The sequence below is a fragment of the Trichomycterus rosablanca genome, chromosome 18 (genome assembly GCF_030014385.1).
Source record: "Trichomycterus rosablanca isolate fTriRos1 chromosome 18, fTriRos1.hap1, whole genome shotgun sequence".
Classification (NCBI taxonomy): Eukaryota; Metazoa; Chordata; class Actinopteri; order Siluriformes; family Trichomycteridae; genus Trichomycterus; species Trichomycterus rosablanca.
Window position 1 is genome coordinate 22,609,536 of NC_086005.1, and position 16,211 is coordinate 22,625,746.

At 37.2% G+C, this 16,211-nt stretch overlaps 2 protein-coding genes across 4 annotated transcripts in view; one reads left to right on the forward strand and one right to left on the reverse strand.

Moving 5' to 3' along the window:
• Positions 1-5,987, reverse strand: part of wrn (WRN RecQ like helicase) — a 32,758-nt gene extending 26,771 nt beyond the window's left edge. For all 3 annotated transcript variants that reach the window (XM_063014305.1, XM_063014304.1, XM_063014302.1), the window contains exons 1-2: positions 5,641-5,987; positions 404-522 (exon numbers count right to left, since the gene is read on the reverse strand). In XM_063014305.1, the coding sequence (XP_062870375.1) occupies positions 404-522; positions 5,641-5,715 (194 nt within the window). In that variant the 5' untranslated portion in view covers positions 5,716-5,987. The remainder of the gene's footprint in view (positions 1-403; positions 523-5,640) is intronic.
• A 3,149-nt stretch (positions 5,988-9,136) lies between these two features.
• Positions 9,137-10,445, forward strand: purg (purine-rich element binding protein G). The gene has a single exon (XM_063013937.1). It carries the CDS (start codon positions 9,257-9,259, stop codon positions 10,235-10,237), a length of 981 nt encoding a protein of 326 aa, XP_062870007.1. The 5' UTR covers positions 9,137-9,256; the 3' UTR covers positions 10,238-10,445.
• The last annotated feature ends 5,766 nt before the right edge of the window (positions 10,446-16,211 follow it).

Consider the following 16,211-nt stretch of genomic DNA (forward strand, 5'->3'; position numbering starts at 1 on the left):
TCAACAGTCTTCAGAATGCAGCAAACATTTTAAATAGGAAATAGACCTGGACTGCTGGCAGGCCAGTCAAGCACACACAATGTGTTTACAAAGCCACACTGTTGTAGTGCAAGCAGAATGAGGCCTGGCATTGTTTTGTTAAAGTAATCGTGTACTTCCCAGGTAAAGATTTCACTGGAAGGCAGTGTATGTCTCTCAACAATCCCAATATATGCCTCAACTGGATGCCCTGAATCTATTCACAATATTATGAATGGTAGGTGGTGAATGACCCAAATGATCAATTATTTCATTAAGAAATGGTCCAAAATTTACAACAAAGTATTGAGCCATGACTCATATTTGTCTGCAAAGACTAAGCCTTTGGTGGATCCTTCAATTTCTTTGTTCTTTTAAATGTTACCTTAAATCATCTGCTAAAAACGAGCTGTCATTTTTCTCCTGGCTGTATATGACTGTTCCACCAAACTCCAGATAGGGAAGATCATTCTCAAGGAGATTCTTTTTGATGGTACTTTGCACCTGTTACAAAAAAAACAATAAGTGACAAAAAATAGAACATTATTTTTCATTATTATTTTAGATATTGAATTTTTGGATCTTTAATTTTTAATAATACTGTTTAATGAAGTTTGCATGCACATAGATGTGAATTTAATATGTTTGTTAGGAGTTGTTTTTTTGTACGAGCCCAATTTCCTTAGCCTTCATAAAACTGATGCATCCAATGCAAAGTTGTTCTGACTGATTTGGTTAAAGAAGACACCTTTTCCATTACTGTGAGCCATGCCTTCTGTAGAAAAAGGCACGTACTGGTAATACTATTAAAAAGCACATGTCATTAGTACTGAATGTTTTAATTGTATTAGAACTAAAATAAAAGAAAAACATCTGTTAGTTTTAACATGCAGTAGAACTCTGTGTACTTCAGATATTAACAGATGGGCTGGAAAAACAGCTAATAAAATGGCTAGGGAAAACAGGTTAGTAAGATTTTAATACATTGCATGCTGGAAAAGACGGTTCCCTTTTAAGTAAGAGTAGTAATGTAAAGTCTCATTTTATAGGCTGCATTCAGTTTAGAGGGTCATGTAAGTCATGCCAGTCATAGGATTATGATAATTTTCTAACTAATTTAAAAATCTAACTATCGTTGTGGTACGGCCTACTCATTTATTATGGGTTACGATTATATGATATTTTTTTCTAAGGCTCTAAAACACCAGCAAACCACAGATTGTTTAATTGTTCTATTAAAATTAAAAAATTTAAATACTAGTCAATCAACAAAATTTTTTTTCACAAGGGTCTTTTAGCTGTGTAACATAAAAATCCAACCTATGCCTTTTGTTGTTTTACTTGCCTTATATTTAGTATGAGCAGTTGATGATTTATGATGTCAGGCTAGATTAGCTTGCAAACAGTGGCATCAATTTCAATTCCTTATAGATGGAAACTTTATTTGTTCAACATTAAATGTCAGTACATCCCTACAGTATATTAATACATTTTCAACTAACAACTAGGTAAAAAAAAATACACAAAAAAACCCTATTATTATTAGAAGCACTGCAATAAAACCCACAAATCAAGACCAAACATGACTCTACCTACATGAAAATGTGTTACAGAGTAAGATTTTCGAAGAGTACACTGAGATCTTCAAGTTTACAAAGAAGAAACCAGTGTGGTTGGACATACAGTAGTCTTTCCCTTATGCTTCAATACCATGCCTGCATAATGTGGTGTGCATGAGGGACGAGCTCTCACCAGTGCATGTAACTAAGAAAAACCAATGCACTCTTTATTTACATTATTCAAATAAAGTACAATTTCTAAAATAGGTAATAGTGTCTTGACTAGATTTTGAATCTGGTCTTTGTTTTTGTTGGACAGAGCTCAGTTTTGTGATAGTTTATGGTACTATTCTAATAACCCATTTACAGTGAGGGGAAACAAATATTTAACTACTTTTGTTTTTGTTAACAAATACGTGGTATGTAAAGCTGGCCAAATTACATTCCTATATGGCTAGAAGTACGTGACCAGAACCACTTCAATGCCACAATCGCTAGTAAAAGGTTGAAAATAAAACTGCTCATATGCTGGACAGAAAAGCGAAGTGAAACCCAGCAGGAAGGTCAAGCTGAGGCAAGAGTGGTTCATTTTACTCCTCAGCATTGTTTGCGCAAACATGTTCTGCATGGAAACCTTACATGTGACTCTATCACAGGATCCAGCATGTAAAGAATACAAAAACAAAAGCTAAAGAAGCCACAGGCATTTTGGAGACGAGATTTTGGCCAGCCAGTTCCATTCCAATAAGTTGGACATGAGGTGAATAGGTATTAGGTTATGCTCTCATAATTAGGTATGATAAGAGCATTAACGAAAGGCTCAGCAATTTATGGGCAAAGATTTGTTGAGGTTTGTGAAACAACTACACAATCTATAAGTGAGAAATGGCATTTCTTAAATAATTTAGAGATTTCATTACCTACAGTCCATAACATCATTAAAGGATTTAAAGAATCCAGAGAAATTTACTCATTTTCGCCCTCTACTGGTTTGCTGTCCACAGCATCTGCTGCTTGTTCTTCTCAACCGCTGTATATAAAATTTTAAGGATAGAAGCTCACAACCTGATGCTCACTGTATGGTGATTTTCCAGAGCTGTGTGTGTGTGTGCATGTAAATAGGATGGTTGCATCAGAAAGGACATCTGGAGTAAAAACTGTGCCGAATCCAAAATAAATATATTTAAAATAGCATTCCTATTCAATATTCTTCCCAAATAATTCTACTAAACTTTATGACAGAGGTTAATAATCCAGACAGTCTTTAATTAAAACCAAAACTAAGAGCTCCAACGAAATGATTCACTACAGTCAGCCTTTCATATTACAAGCCACAGGGGTGCTTTTCTCTACCACCGCAGGCAAATTTGTCAGCAACAGTCAAATAAGCTAAATGGAAGCTACACTTTAACTATCAAGCTGAGAGCATCTTCTCAACCATGCGTATGTGAGGTTGCATTGGTTTTCCAGTCTAAACGTATGCAAATAATCAACACAGATGACATACTGTCTCGCTTTTGTCATGAACTTCCAGAAGTATGACCAATCCAAATTCAGAGCAGAACAAAGCAAGATGGAAACACAAGCTTCTGAGCAATCTGTTTGTTAAAGGAGTAACAATTGCACATTACCATAACCTAACATCCTACTGACTAATATGTGCACTGGTTTCTTGTTTCTCTTAAAATATATTTTAGAACTGGTTGCTGATTGTCTTAGCACCTGCATTTATTTAGTTAAGTTCTTAAGTAATTAAGTTCTTCTGACTTGTTGACAGATTTGATATGTTTTTCATTTTAATGGCTAAAACTCCCATTTGCATTTAATCAATGTCAGGTACTACTAATAAAGCTATTTTTAGTATTGCTAGAAGATATGATAATTAACAAGAATACAAGCCACAGAATTCTAACTAGTACAATATGTTAGATATGAGCTGGATGTGGTATATCTCTGTGGTTGTGATTGAGGTTACTACATGAGAACAGTGGTAATGAGCTTTGCTCCAAGATTTGGGGTTAAAAGAGACATGATTAAACCAGTGGTTGGATTTATTTGCATATGGCCATAGAGATGTACCTGGAAAAAAAACTCCATGCAAATGTGTGTGTACGCGGGCCAATAGCAAGCAAACACATTTGTGCAAACTAACAGCCTAAAGAGAAGCACCCACACCTTCAGTAACCTGTTAGTAAAGTCTACAATAGCAATGTACACCCGTCTGTATTGAGAGCTGGAGCTCCTTCTATTCACCACTACACTAAGAGATGAGATCTTCCTATACATCACTGCACTGGACGCTGGAGATCTTCTGACGATTACATCAATGAGATCTGGAGATCTTCCTATGCATTCCTTAACTGAACACTGGAGATCTTTCTATTCACCACTGCAGTGAGATCTAGAGATCTTCCTATACATCACTGCACTGAAAGCTGGAGATCTCCCATACATCAATGCACTGAAAGCTTAATGCTTTTCCTGAGAGCTGGAGATCTTCCCATACATCTCTTGTACTAAGAGCTAAATGTTTTTCTGAGAGCGGGAGATCTTTTCATACATCACTAAACTAAGAGCTGGAGATCTTACTATACACCACTAAACTGAAAGCTGGAGATCTTCCTATACATCACTTGTACTGAAAGCTGAAGGCGTTTCTATACACCACTGCACTGAAAGCTGGAGGTCTTCCCATTCATCACTGCACTGAGAGCTAGAGGTGTTTCTATAGACCACCTCTCCTGAAAACTGGAGGTGTTTCTAGACACCACTAAACTGAGAGCTGGCGGTGTTCCCATACACCACTGCACTGAAAACTGGAGATGTTCATACACCTCTGAGCCACTCTGCTAGCTATGTTCATCCATTTCTACAGAAGCAGGTCAGTGAAACAAATGTAGCCATACAGTGGTACCTTGTAACTCAACGTCCCCTAAAATCAAAATCTTTGAAACTCAACGCCCTTCGTCGAGAAACTTGTACCCTTAAACTGAACGTTTACCATAAACTCTGTGTTCTTTTTTATTTTTATTTTTTTTTATTTTAAACTAACAATAAACAGTCGTTGTTCAGAGATTGGCTTGAGCGGTGCAGTAGGACATCATCAAAGTGCGATTATGATACGAATCTGCGTTTGTGTGAAATAACCAAATTCACTCTGAAAGCTTCCACATGTATCTGTGTTTAGGTGTATTTTGCTCACTGTTTCACTTTTAAACTTGTGTTATAGCTCAGGGTGCTGAGAAATTGTAAGAATCAGCTTTTTTTTTGAGAGTCTAAAATGCCTATCGTTTAAAAAAAAAAAAGCTTAAAGTGACTTTTAATACGAATGTATTAAAAGAACGGCAAAGAAACACTAAACTTCTCAACTATTACTGCTCATGAGTTCTCCGCACTAATGAAATTCCTTGCTCGTTTTAGTACAATAAGTCACGTTAAGCTTTGTGCACCGCCACACTCCATAGGTTTGTTTGTTTGTTTGTTTATTAGGATTTTAATGTCATGTTTTACACTTTGGTTACATTCAGGACAGAACAGTAGTTACTCATTACACAATATTAATCAGTTCACAAGGTTATATCAAACACAGTTTTGGACAATTTTGTATCTTGCTTGCATGTCTTTGGACTGTGGGAGGATACCGGAGCACCCGGAGGAAACCCACGCAGACACGGGGAGAACATGCAAACTCCACACAGAAAGGACCTGGGGATCGAACCTAGGACCTTCTTGCTGCCACCCACACTCCATAGGAAATAACAACACAGTCAGCGCAAAAGCTTTTTTTGCCGCTTCTCATGTGAATGCGCCTTTACTGAACGGAATACGGCAAGATCAAGGATCTCCACGATTAAGAAGAATAAGAAAACAATAAAGAAGTAAAGATGAAGTGCAGGTTTTATTAAAAATAAATAAATAAAATATATGCAGTTTCACGGGACCATGGCACGCATTAACAGGTTTCTTATACATCCTGATGGGGAAAAGAAACCTTGAAACTCAACGCCACTCCCAGAACCAACTAACGTTGAGTTTCAAGGTACTACAGTATTCATGTTCTTACCTGAACTTTCTGTGTGCCATTATCTTCCTGTTTTAGCTTCTTATTCATCCATTCAGGCAGCTTTCTGTCAACCATAGTGTCAAGTTCTACAGTTTATCTATGTCTGCTGTAAACTGTAGCTCACTATATTGTTCAAGAACAGGTATGAGGCTTCCATCAAGTCATACAGCAGGTGTAAATAATTAAAGCTGTATTAAAAGACTTTGGTTATACTGTCAGACTGCAGGTAAACTGAAACTCTGACGTCAGTGTAATTGCAATAGTGCAGCTCCACACATATACACTAATGACGTATTAATGCCTCACACCACTACATTCAGTTACTTAAACATATATTCATGTTTATATTTACATTTTAACGCGTTTAATACATATTTAATTACACGTCTGTTCTATAAACATTCGTTTGCAGTAATGCAGCACTAAGTACAACGTCAACGCTTAACATAAGCTTTCACATTAATGACGGTTGAAGTGACGTATTAATGCCTCACAAAACTACATTAAGTTACTTATACATATATGTATATTTACATTTAAACGCGTTTAATAAATATATAATTATAAATGTCTGTTTAATAAATATTCGTTGTTTACTCTCTAGTGTAAATTCAGTCGTTAAACTGTCTCGCGCGCCGTTCTCTCTGATAATCCTACCCGTTTCCTCACAGAAGCTAACAGTGAGCGCCTCCTACAGGACTGGCGGAGTGAAAAAAAAAACTGATTTTATTATATATTATATACTATTTAAAGCCTCAGTTGCGATTTTTCCTCTTTGTCAGTTCACACAGTCGCTTTAATGGCTTCGTTCACACAGCTGTGAACCTGACAGGAGCTGCTTTGATGTGTTAGCCAGCGTTCACGTCAGTGATGGAACGATTGATTCAGTTCAGCGAGCCGATTCATTTAATGAATCACATAAATCCAACCAACCGATTCCTGGGAAACAAGCCACTCGGTATTACAGAATGAGCCGATTCCAATTGTTCATGGATCCACCACAACTCTGATTGGAATTAAACGAAATAGTATGATATGAACGTGCTTAATGACCAAGCTGATATAAAAAAAACTTCAACAACAACAAAATAGTTTTAAAAAGCTTACAAAATATGCCTTTCCAAGCTAGGCAATAATCAATGTATGCCAGTACAAGTACAACATTTGAATGTTTCTCCCATCTCACAGCTGCAAATGAAGTAGCAAATTGACACATTTGACTGGAGCACACATACTTAATTTGCAATCACTAAGCAGATTGTAATTTTTCCTTTATTATGGCAAAGATAGGGTGGCACGGTGACTCAGTGGGTACCAGCAAGATCCCAGGTTCATATCCAGGTGGAGCGGTGGGATTCCTATAATTAATATAGCCACATAGGCTCAAGAGTACTTTAAAAACCAAACCACAATTCTACCCAGAAACTGAGCTAAGTTCTCTAGGGCTGAGCTCATCTCAGATGGACAGAAGACTTGTGCTGTCATCAGAAGAGTGCACATTTCATGTTGTATTTGAGAAAAATGGATTATAAGCTCTCAGTGTAAGTGACAAAAAGGACCATTTTAGCAATAAAATAAAATAGAATAGAAGCTTTATTGTCATTATACTTGCATACAATGCAGTTTATTGCGACACTCTTCAAAAAAATAAAGAAAGATTATGTATTAGGATATTTACAAAGAAAAAAAACAGTCTGTGAAAACAATTTGTGAAAAAAGCCTGCATCTGTCATGGTATGAGGGTGCTTCAGTGTCCATGTCATGTGTAATTTGCATGTGAGTGAAATTACCATTGACATGGATGTGTATATTGAAATTTAGAGACATATGCTGTCATCAAGATGATGCCTTTTCCTAAAAAAGTCTATGGTTAATTGAACAAGACAGGCCTTGTTCTGTACTCTCTATAATAGTGTGGTTTCTTAGGCAGAGATTATGTGTGTCTGCTAGAAGTCCAGATCTGTCCTTTATTTAAAATGTACGGAATGTATGCATCATGAGAAGGAGGAAAACAATAACACTGAATGTAGAGCAGCTGAAGTCTTGTATCAAGCAGAAATAGGCTAAAACTCCAATTATATTACAGTATTTAATTTAGTCTTCAATATACTCTTACCCAAAAAACAGTGGCTGGATAGAATTAATTACCATCAGCTGCACACTGCATTTAAACAGAGGTAGTGGGGTGATCTGAGGACACAGCTTGTAACCTTAAGCTCTATTTTGCTGTCACAGCTAGTGTAAATGTAAAACAGCTTATTCAATTCATTGAATCAGAAAGAGGGCACAGAACAGGTAATACATGTCTATTACAGCAGGGAAACAGCAATGTCCTGATGAACCAAGATTGATATTAGAGTAGCTGCATACATTTTGGCACTGTAGATATAGCAGAGTGTTTTCTCATGGCTATGTTGAGTTCTTCTGGGTGCTTTGTTTTCATCCCATCTCCCAAAACACACAGAAATTTAACTGGGTCCTACGGAGCCCCTAAGGTGACTCGTGGGAACGAGATAGTTAAGTCGTGGCCACGACTTAAAAAGGCGTGGGAACGAGATAATTAAGTCGTGGCCACCACTTAATAAGGCGTGGGAATGAGATAGTTAAGTCGTGGCCACCACTTAGTAAGGTGTGGTAACAAGATCCTTTTATTTTCACAGCTTACACGAATCATACAGAATCGGATATACAGTATGCTGTAGGGGATATTCATGTACATGGCCATAGATGATCACACCATATTCAACTGTTTCAACCCTTTTAAGTCGTGGCCACGATCTCATTCCCACTCCTTACTAAGTCGAGGCCACGAGTTAATAAGGCGTGGCCACGCATTTTTTTTTTTTTTTTAGAGGATGTCACCTTAGGGGCTCCGTAGAGTCCTGTAAATTGCTCCTGGGTTTAAGGGAGTGAATACATATCTTGGCGTCTGGTGGTCTGCGATAAATGCATTTCTGAGCCCAGGGCTCTTGACGAAATCTTCACGAGAATAAAGCTGTCGGTAAAATTTATGATTAATAAACGTAGATCTAGTACAAAATTAGAAGCAGAATTTGTACACCACATGTTAGGATTGGCTGACATTAGGTGTGGAGATGTCATTTTACATTTCCCTTTACTGAATGAGTATGTCTGGATTGTGCTTTAAATTATCCTGGGCTCTTTAAACGTTGAAACATGTTGTAGTGCAGGGGGAGGAGGAAGGGTCATTGAGTTCAGTTCTTTCCTGCACTGATGCAGCGCCCTCTAAAGTAATCCTGGATTATACAGTATGTGATAGATTTTTCTCCTGATTCAGAAGGCTCTGGTTTTGAGAGGAAACTGGCAGATGTGCGTCTGGTGAAGGAAAATAAAGAAGGAGCTGTAGTCAGCTGGTGAATAAAAAGCGCCCCTGAGGTTTGGTTTGACCTTTATTTCAGGACACGATCAGCTGATGAGGCTGTATTATATATTATTATATATTATATATTATATACTGCTATATTGCAGGTCAATCAGGGTTTTGGGTGAAGCCTGGCGAGTCGGAAAGGCTCAGTTATTGAGCTTGCAGATTCGTGATCGAAGATCGGAGATGAAGAGGAAATCTGTCGGCTGTGGCTGGGAAATTTGAGCGATCATGGCGGACGTTAATGTGAGAGAGATGGAGCGGGGCAGATCAAGAATTACGCCTGGATTCCCGCAGCAGTATGGCACCGGTTTGGCAGCTCCTGATATCCAAGAGCTGGCATCGAAGCGTGTAGACATCCAGAAGAAGCGCTTTTACCTGGACGTGAAGCAAAGCGCACGGGGCAGGTTCCTCAAAATCGCCGAGGTGTGGATCGGCCGGGGGAGGAACGACAGCGTGAGAAAAAGCAAACTCACTTTGTCTATGTCCATGGCACCTGATTTGAGATATTGTTTGGGGGATTTCATCGATTATTACGCGCACGTCGGCCTTCGAGGCGGGAACGCGCCCCGGCCTGACGAACCCAGCGCTTCGTCTGGAAGGCGTCAGCCTGATCATCTGAACGCACCTCCAGGTTCCCCCAGCGGCTCTGCTGCGTCTGAGGAACCTGCCCATCGTGTCCTAAAGAGCGAGTCCATCGAAGGCGATAACAGAAGATATTATCTGGACCTGAAGGAAAACCAGCGCGGCCGCTTTTTGCGCATCAGGCAGACTATGAGCCGAGGACAGAGCGCAGTTGGATATTACGGTCAGGCCGTGGAACAAACCATCGTCCTGCCCGCACAAGGCCTGATCGAGTTCCGAGATGCATTATCCCAGCTGATCGAGGACTACGGGGATGAAGCGAATGGCAGGAACGGGAGGTGCGCACGGGAACGCGAGCCATTGTGCGCTGAATTACCAGAGGCCGCTTCGTTCCGCGTCGATAATAAGCGCTTTTACTTTGACGTGGGATCCAACAGGTACGGTGTATTTTTAAAGATCAGTGAGGTGCGCCAGCCGTATCGGAACACCATCACGGTGCCGCTGAAAGCCTGGGCTCGATTTGGAGAGAACTTCATCAGGTACGAAGAGGAAATGCGCCGCCTGTTTACCTGCCGCAAAGAGAAGCGGACTGAAGTTCAGGCTGACTGCGAGGAGCGCGACGATTGACCCTCAGCCTGCGATTAAATGTATGTTATGTAACAGTAGTTCAATAGATTTATGGACAGGGTCGCGGGATTTCGTATTAGCTGAGGGTGCTGACTTACAGAAATAAACTAGAAGTGATCAGAAGCCTAGTGATCAGCCATGTCAGTTTTACAGCAACTACTGGTCAGGAACATGTAAAAGCCTAAAGCAAAAAATGAAATGCAAAAAACCTAACCATTTATGACCCCAAATACACTCTAAAATTGGTTGAAAAAGTTATTTTAGTAACCCTGGACTGCAGATTGGACGAACTCAGCAAGCATTGTTCCAACTCTAGCTTGGTATTTCAAACAGCACAACATTTCAACATTTCATTTTCAAGGTTTAAATTTAGGCTAAATTGCTGGAGAACACAATGATACAGAATTGTTAAACAATTTGATTAAGGCAAGTGTATTTTAAGACTGAACAGACTTTAGCAGACTTAAAGTACTGGCCTATATATATGTGTATATATATATATATATATATATATATATATATATATATATATATATATATATATATATATATATATATATATATATATATATATATATATATATATATAATTCAATATTTATCAGTGTTTGCTATATATTTCCTGTTTGGCATGCCATAATACATGCACAATGCTGGCAGCCAATGGGGAGGGGGGCAGTGAGGTGGGTGGTTGAGTTCATGTCGTGGAGCCCCCCCATCCTGCCATGGGCCCCAGTGCACCTGCCCCCCCTGCCCCCCCCTGTAGTTACGCCACTGATGAGGCAGCATAACAATCTTTAGACAGTTTTTTTTCTGTGATGGTATACAGTGCCATCTAGTCAAAAAATAAATAAATAAAAATACTAATAAAAATATTGAAAATACATTTTAATATATCACAGAAGACTAAATGTTTCCTCAAAGATCCAAATATGTCATTTAATGATGTTCTACAGCTACAGCTAAGCTGCTTAAAACAGGAGTGCAAATGACAGCCCTTCTGGGTCCTACTCCATTACCAAGTGTTAGTACCTTTGCACCCCAGTTTAGCACTTTGGCTAATCAATCTTCAGGCTGCTTGCATTGACTTCAGGGACTGGCCACCACAAATGATCACATTACAATAAAATTTTATCAGGTAGTTGCAGTAAAACAGTGCTGAAACTAGGAGGAACACCCTCAGCACCTGCCCTTCCCGCGTCACTGTAGCTCACAATGCTCTAGTTTATAAAATATCCTCATACTCCTTTGGATCAGTGTACCTCTATAGCCTGTTACTGTACTCTACAACTCGGGTTTATCACAACAGCACTTTTACATTCAGCATTATTCTTTCTTTTCATTAATCTATCCAGTACTGTCATGTGTTTGAAATCAGGTTGGAATGATACAGCCCAGCCTTAGTGCTTGTTAAAGAGGGTGTGATAAAGGTTAAGCACAGAACAAATGTGCAAAACCAAAAAAAATACAAATATAGAAAGCAGTGTGCAGAAATGCTTGCATTTATTTTATTCATTAAAAATGCCCAGATGTACCATGAAGCATTAAAGAAAACGGGATTTAAAATGCTTTAAAAAGGTCATTTAGTTATACAAGGGCATGATGCATATTATCAGAATAAATTGATTGTGTATATTGGGAAATGGGTAAATAGACATGAATAAAAGTGTCATGTCAGAGACATTGTATTAAATATTCTAGCCAAAATAAAAAATAATAATCAGCAATAGTAAGTAGGCCTACTAAATTACTAAAGAAAAATACAATTTATAGAACATCTACATGTTTCTTACAGGTTAAAAACATTTTACAATTAACACTTTATTAAGGTGAATACTTCACAATCTAAGGTTAAAATATCAAAAAGCCTTGACAAACACACTGATCAGTGAGCAGTTTTTTATATGTCCCCTATTACTATCTCCAGATTACTGCTTACTGCTTTTAAATAGATTTATCCTCATTTGCTATGAAATAAACAGCAGTAATTGATTTTGTGCTTTCCAGAAATGCTAAGTCAGCCCCTGGACTGGTGGGATTCCTTTTACTTTAAAAACCTATACAAGCTTATAACTTTGTATATTTTATAGTCATATTACATTACTGATTACATAGGCAGTATAGTCTGTATTGGCTGTCAAAATATATGGAATAGGGGCTGACTTGAGCTGCAAATCTTGACCATGTTGTCACCTGTATTAATAACGTACAGGCTGGTAGATTGACAACTGTACAAACTTTGACATGTTAAATTAAATCATCTAACATTAAAAAAAGATGTTCAAATCTTTTAATGGTGGCATAAAATGTTTACCACGATTATTTACTATTTACTAGGCTAAGCACTCTAAAATCCGGGTCATGTCTACATACAAAAAATCATCTAAAACCTTATGTTAGTTTTTATAAATTACATTTAAGACAATTTATAAAATACTAACATGAAATATGGAGCACGGCAGGTTTAAACATAATGTGTTTAACCATGCTGTGTGATTAATATTTAATAATGTTAAATGTGATAAAAATAACAGTAGTAACTAAAATTAAGTGTAAGTAGATTTGGCAGTATAAATACATTTCTTTATTAAATTTAAGCCCACTTTGGTAAAGCAATGTATAAAGAATTGTTAAAAATATTCTAGCAACATTGCAAAATGAAATATAATAATATGCTTGAATAATGAATAGAGCATGACTAATGATTAATGACTAAGTAGCTCTAAATTCTACTCTATAATACTACTTAAAATGTTCATAGTGAAAAGAAAGGCTGTGAAATGTATTGATGAAATTATTGCTTAGCGAAAGAGCTGGTTATCATTTGGCATTGTCATGCCATTTTCAATAGCATAATAATTTAAAGTGGATATACATGTTGTAGCTCAGCTAGCTAACATATCTTACTATCTTATTAAGGGCTTTACAGCTTCTCGAAAACTAGGACTTTGTTTAATGTAAAGCATGTTAATGAAAGATGAAAGCATAACTGTCTAGGCCAGTGGTTCCCAAACTGCTTATGCAGTGCCCCCCTTTTGTAGATAAGAATATTCCGAAGAACATTCCCCCTCTCCAACACACATGTACACGTCTTCTGCTTCCAGATCCTACTTTATTAAAATTTATTTTAAGCATTGTAATCGATACAAAACGGCAACCTCTTATTGAACAGAACAAATTGAAGTGACAAATCACCTTTACAGTGGAATTATTACAAATGACATGCATTATGTATCTTAAATTTTACTGGAAGCATGCCCCCCCCCCCTTTTTTTTTGGCAGCCACTGGTCTAGGCCTTGGCAATCTCTGCAAGGACAGCACAAGTGTTTAAAGCTTTGTTATATAATGTCCATTATTTTAAATTTATTGTCTATGATGTACTTTATTTCCAATTGTATGAATTGCCGGCGTTGTGCAATTACAGTGGAAACACAGAGGAACACAGTGAATCTGAAAAAAAAAAAAATATATATGTAGTTATAGAATATTATAGGAAATAGATGTTTATAAGACTTTTTGACATACAATAGTTCTATAAAATTTACTCTTTGACCTCAAACTAACTGTCAGAGCTGTTCAAATGCCTTTGTTGAAAAGGAAAATGTTTTACAAGACAGCTGTACACACCTCATAGCACAAATAACTTTGTTTAGTTTAAAGTCCTGAAATACTGTATATTTACCTTTTTGTCATAATAGTATTTTTGATTTTAAAGATAAACGTGTATTCTCACGTGTGCAAACAATGTTTATCAGACAAAAAGCTATTTTTCGCCAATCCCTATTGATCCTCGGTGCTTTAAATGACATTGATAGAGTGGTAGAGTTCATAATTACCAATTTGTTGTGTGCAGTTGTATCTATTTTATTTGGAAAAGGGACTTAAAAATGATATATAATGTGTGGGCTTAGCTCAGATGGCTGAGCCATGTAGGAAATGAGACAAACGCAGCACTTTTTACAAGCACTTTATTAAAACAGCACTTTGAGCTGCTGCTATTGTTGCTGCTTCTAGTTTATGATCTTACAAGAAGGGTCTTATTTCTCACCCATCTGACTAAACTGAAGGGCCTTTTCATCATTCGTGTCGTAATAGTGACAATCACATACGTCAATGCCATCTCACCGTGAGTACTTGTTAAACAACAAAACGCAGCACATTAATATTTAGAAATAATATAAATCATTAGGATTTCAGTTTCATTTTACGATAAACAAGTTCCAAAAAAGGAAGGGAACAGTACTGTTATATACATTGAGCTAGAAATATAGTGTATGTATATTTTACTAATTGACTATAATATATGTCGAGATATGTTTATACAGTAGGTCGACATTCCTGAGAAATGTTAAGTTCAGGGGAGGACAAATTATTATTTAAAATCTAGCCCAATGTTGAATTATAAGCTTGTGTGTGTGTCATTTGAGTCAAAATCACATGCATCACACAACATAAAATTTGTCAGTGAATAGGATTTCATCATTTAGGCCAATATCGATCTAGACACTGATACATGGCTCAGATTGTTGCAACTATATAAAATGTGTTTTTCTCCATCATTTGGCATCTTTATGGTAGCATCAAAGGGCAAGAACTGTTTGTTTTACAGACGGTACCCTTGACAGATTCTCATTTCAGAGCACCACACTGGAGTGTTAAGTTCACCATGTTCAGCAGCTTCTCAGCAGAGTCACTTAACCTTTGAGCGAGTGCAAACAAAAAGCTGGTATCCAAGACACAAAATTTGTTTGTCTTGAGTGCCTGGGCTAACCCCTGTGCTTTTCAAACATGGCTTAGATCTAGTGTGTGTAAAATAAATCAGTGGGAATTTTTCAGAACTGTGGTTAAATACCTCTTAGAAATCCTGCTTTCTATTACTATAAAGAAAGCATTAGGGCTTGTGCACACTGGGCATTAATATAACAGGTTTTATAGTTAGGTCAATTAAATGTAACATAATTGAATTAGTTTGAAAGGTAAAGTATGATACCTCTAAATGGATGCAACATAGAGGGCATAAGCATATTTCCCCTGTTGACCTAACAAACATCTACAACTATGTCACATGACATGTATATGAAAATTTAAGAGATTTTTAGGGATAATACTGCTAGATTAGATTAAGTAAAACGTGTGAAGCGCTTGAGTGGTGAAGCGATCTGTTACGCTAGCTCACTGCTGCTAAGATCCAGGTTTGCGTCTCAACGGTGCTATCGGCTGGCCAGTCATCTACACAGACATGATTGGCTATGTCAGTTCTCTGCCATGGACTGGCGTCCTGTAATTTTTCCTTTACACCCAGTGTTTTTTGTGAAACCGGTCATGCTGCACCGCTGACCAGGATAAAGTTAACAATAATAGGAAATTAAATAAAAAATCTTAAAACATCTTAATGGATTTCTCTGATAATAAAATGAATAATGGATTTCAGGAGAAGAATTTAGGGACATTTTTTGTAGTGTTAGGCAACCTTAAAACTTGAATTCATAGGATTGGACTGTTACCATTACATTTAAGTGAAGATATTAACCCATAAGCCTTAACATCATTACAGTGTGATTGTAATGATTTAGTTTAGGTTTATGCGATGTGGTTATAATTTCTTAATATAGTTTCTTAATTACCAGAATGAATTATAAGTAATTGAGCGTTTCTGTAGGTCTTCCCAAATAGTGAATAAATACATACAAGGATTTAGAAACTATGTGCCAATTTTAAAAAGAGCAGCCCGGCCCAAAATGCATAGGCCTTCATATGTGCTAATACAGTTAGTTGTGTGTGTAATGTGCTGTACGGCTGTGGAAGCTTTACTGGTTGGTTTTTTTTTTTCTTTCTTTGTGTTGATACTGACATTATTGCTGGAGTTGGAATTTAGAAGTACAAGTGTTTACTAAAGATTTAAAAAGATTTAAAAAGGTGAAATAAAAATGTTTTGGTGTATCTTTATGACGGAGTAACATACATCATTAGTGT

Coding starts and splice junctions, on each gene's coding strand:
- purg (XM_063013937.1), top strand. CDS start 9,257: ATGGCGGACGTTAATGTGAGAGAGATGGAGCGGGGCAGATCAAGAATT.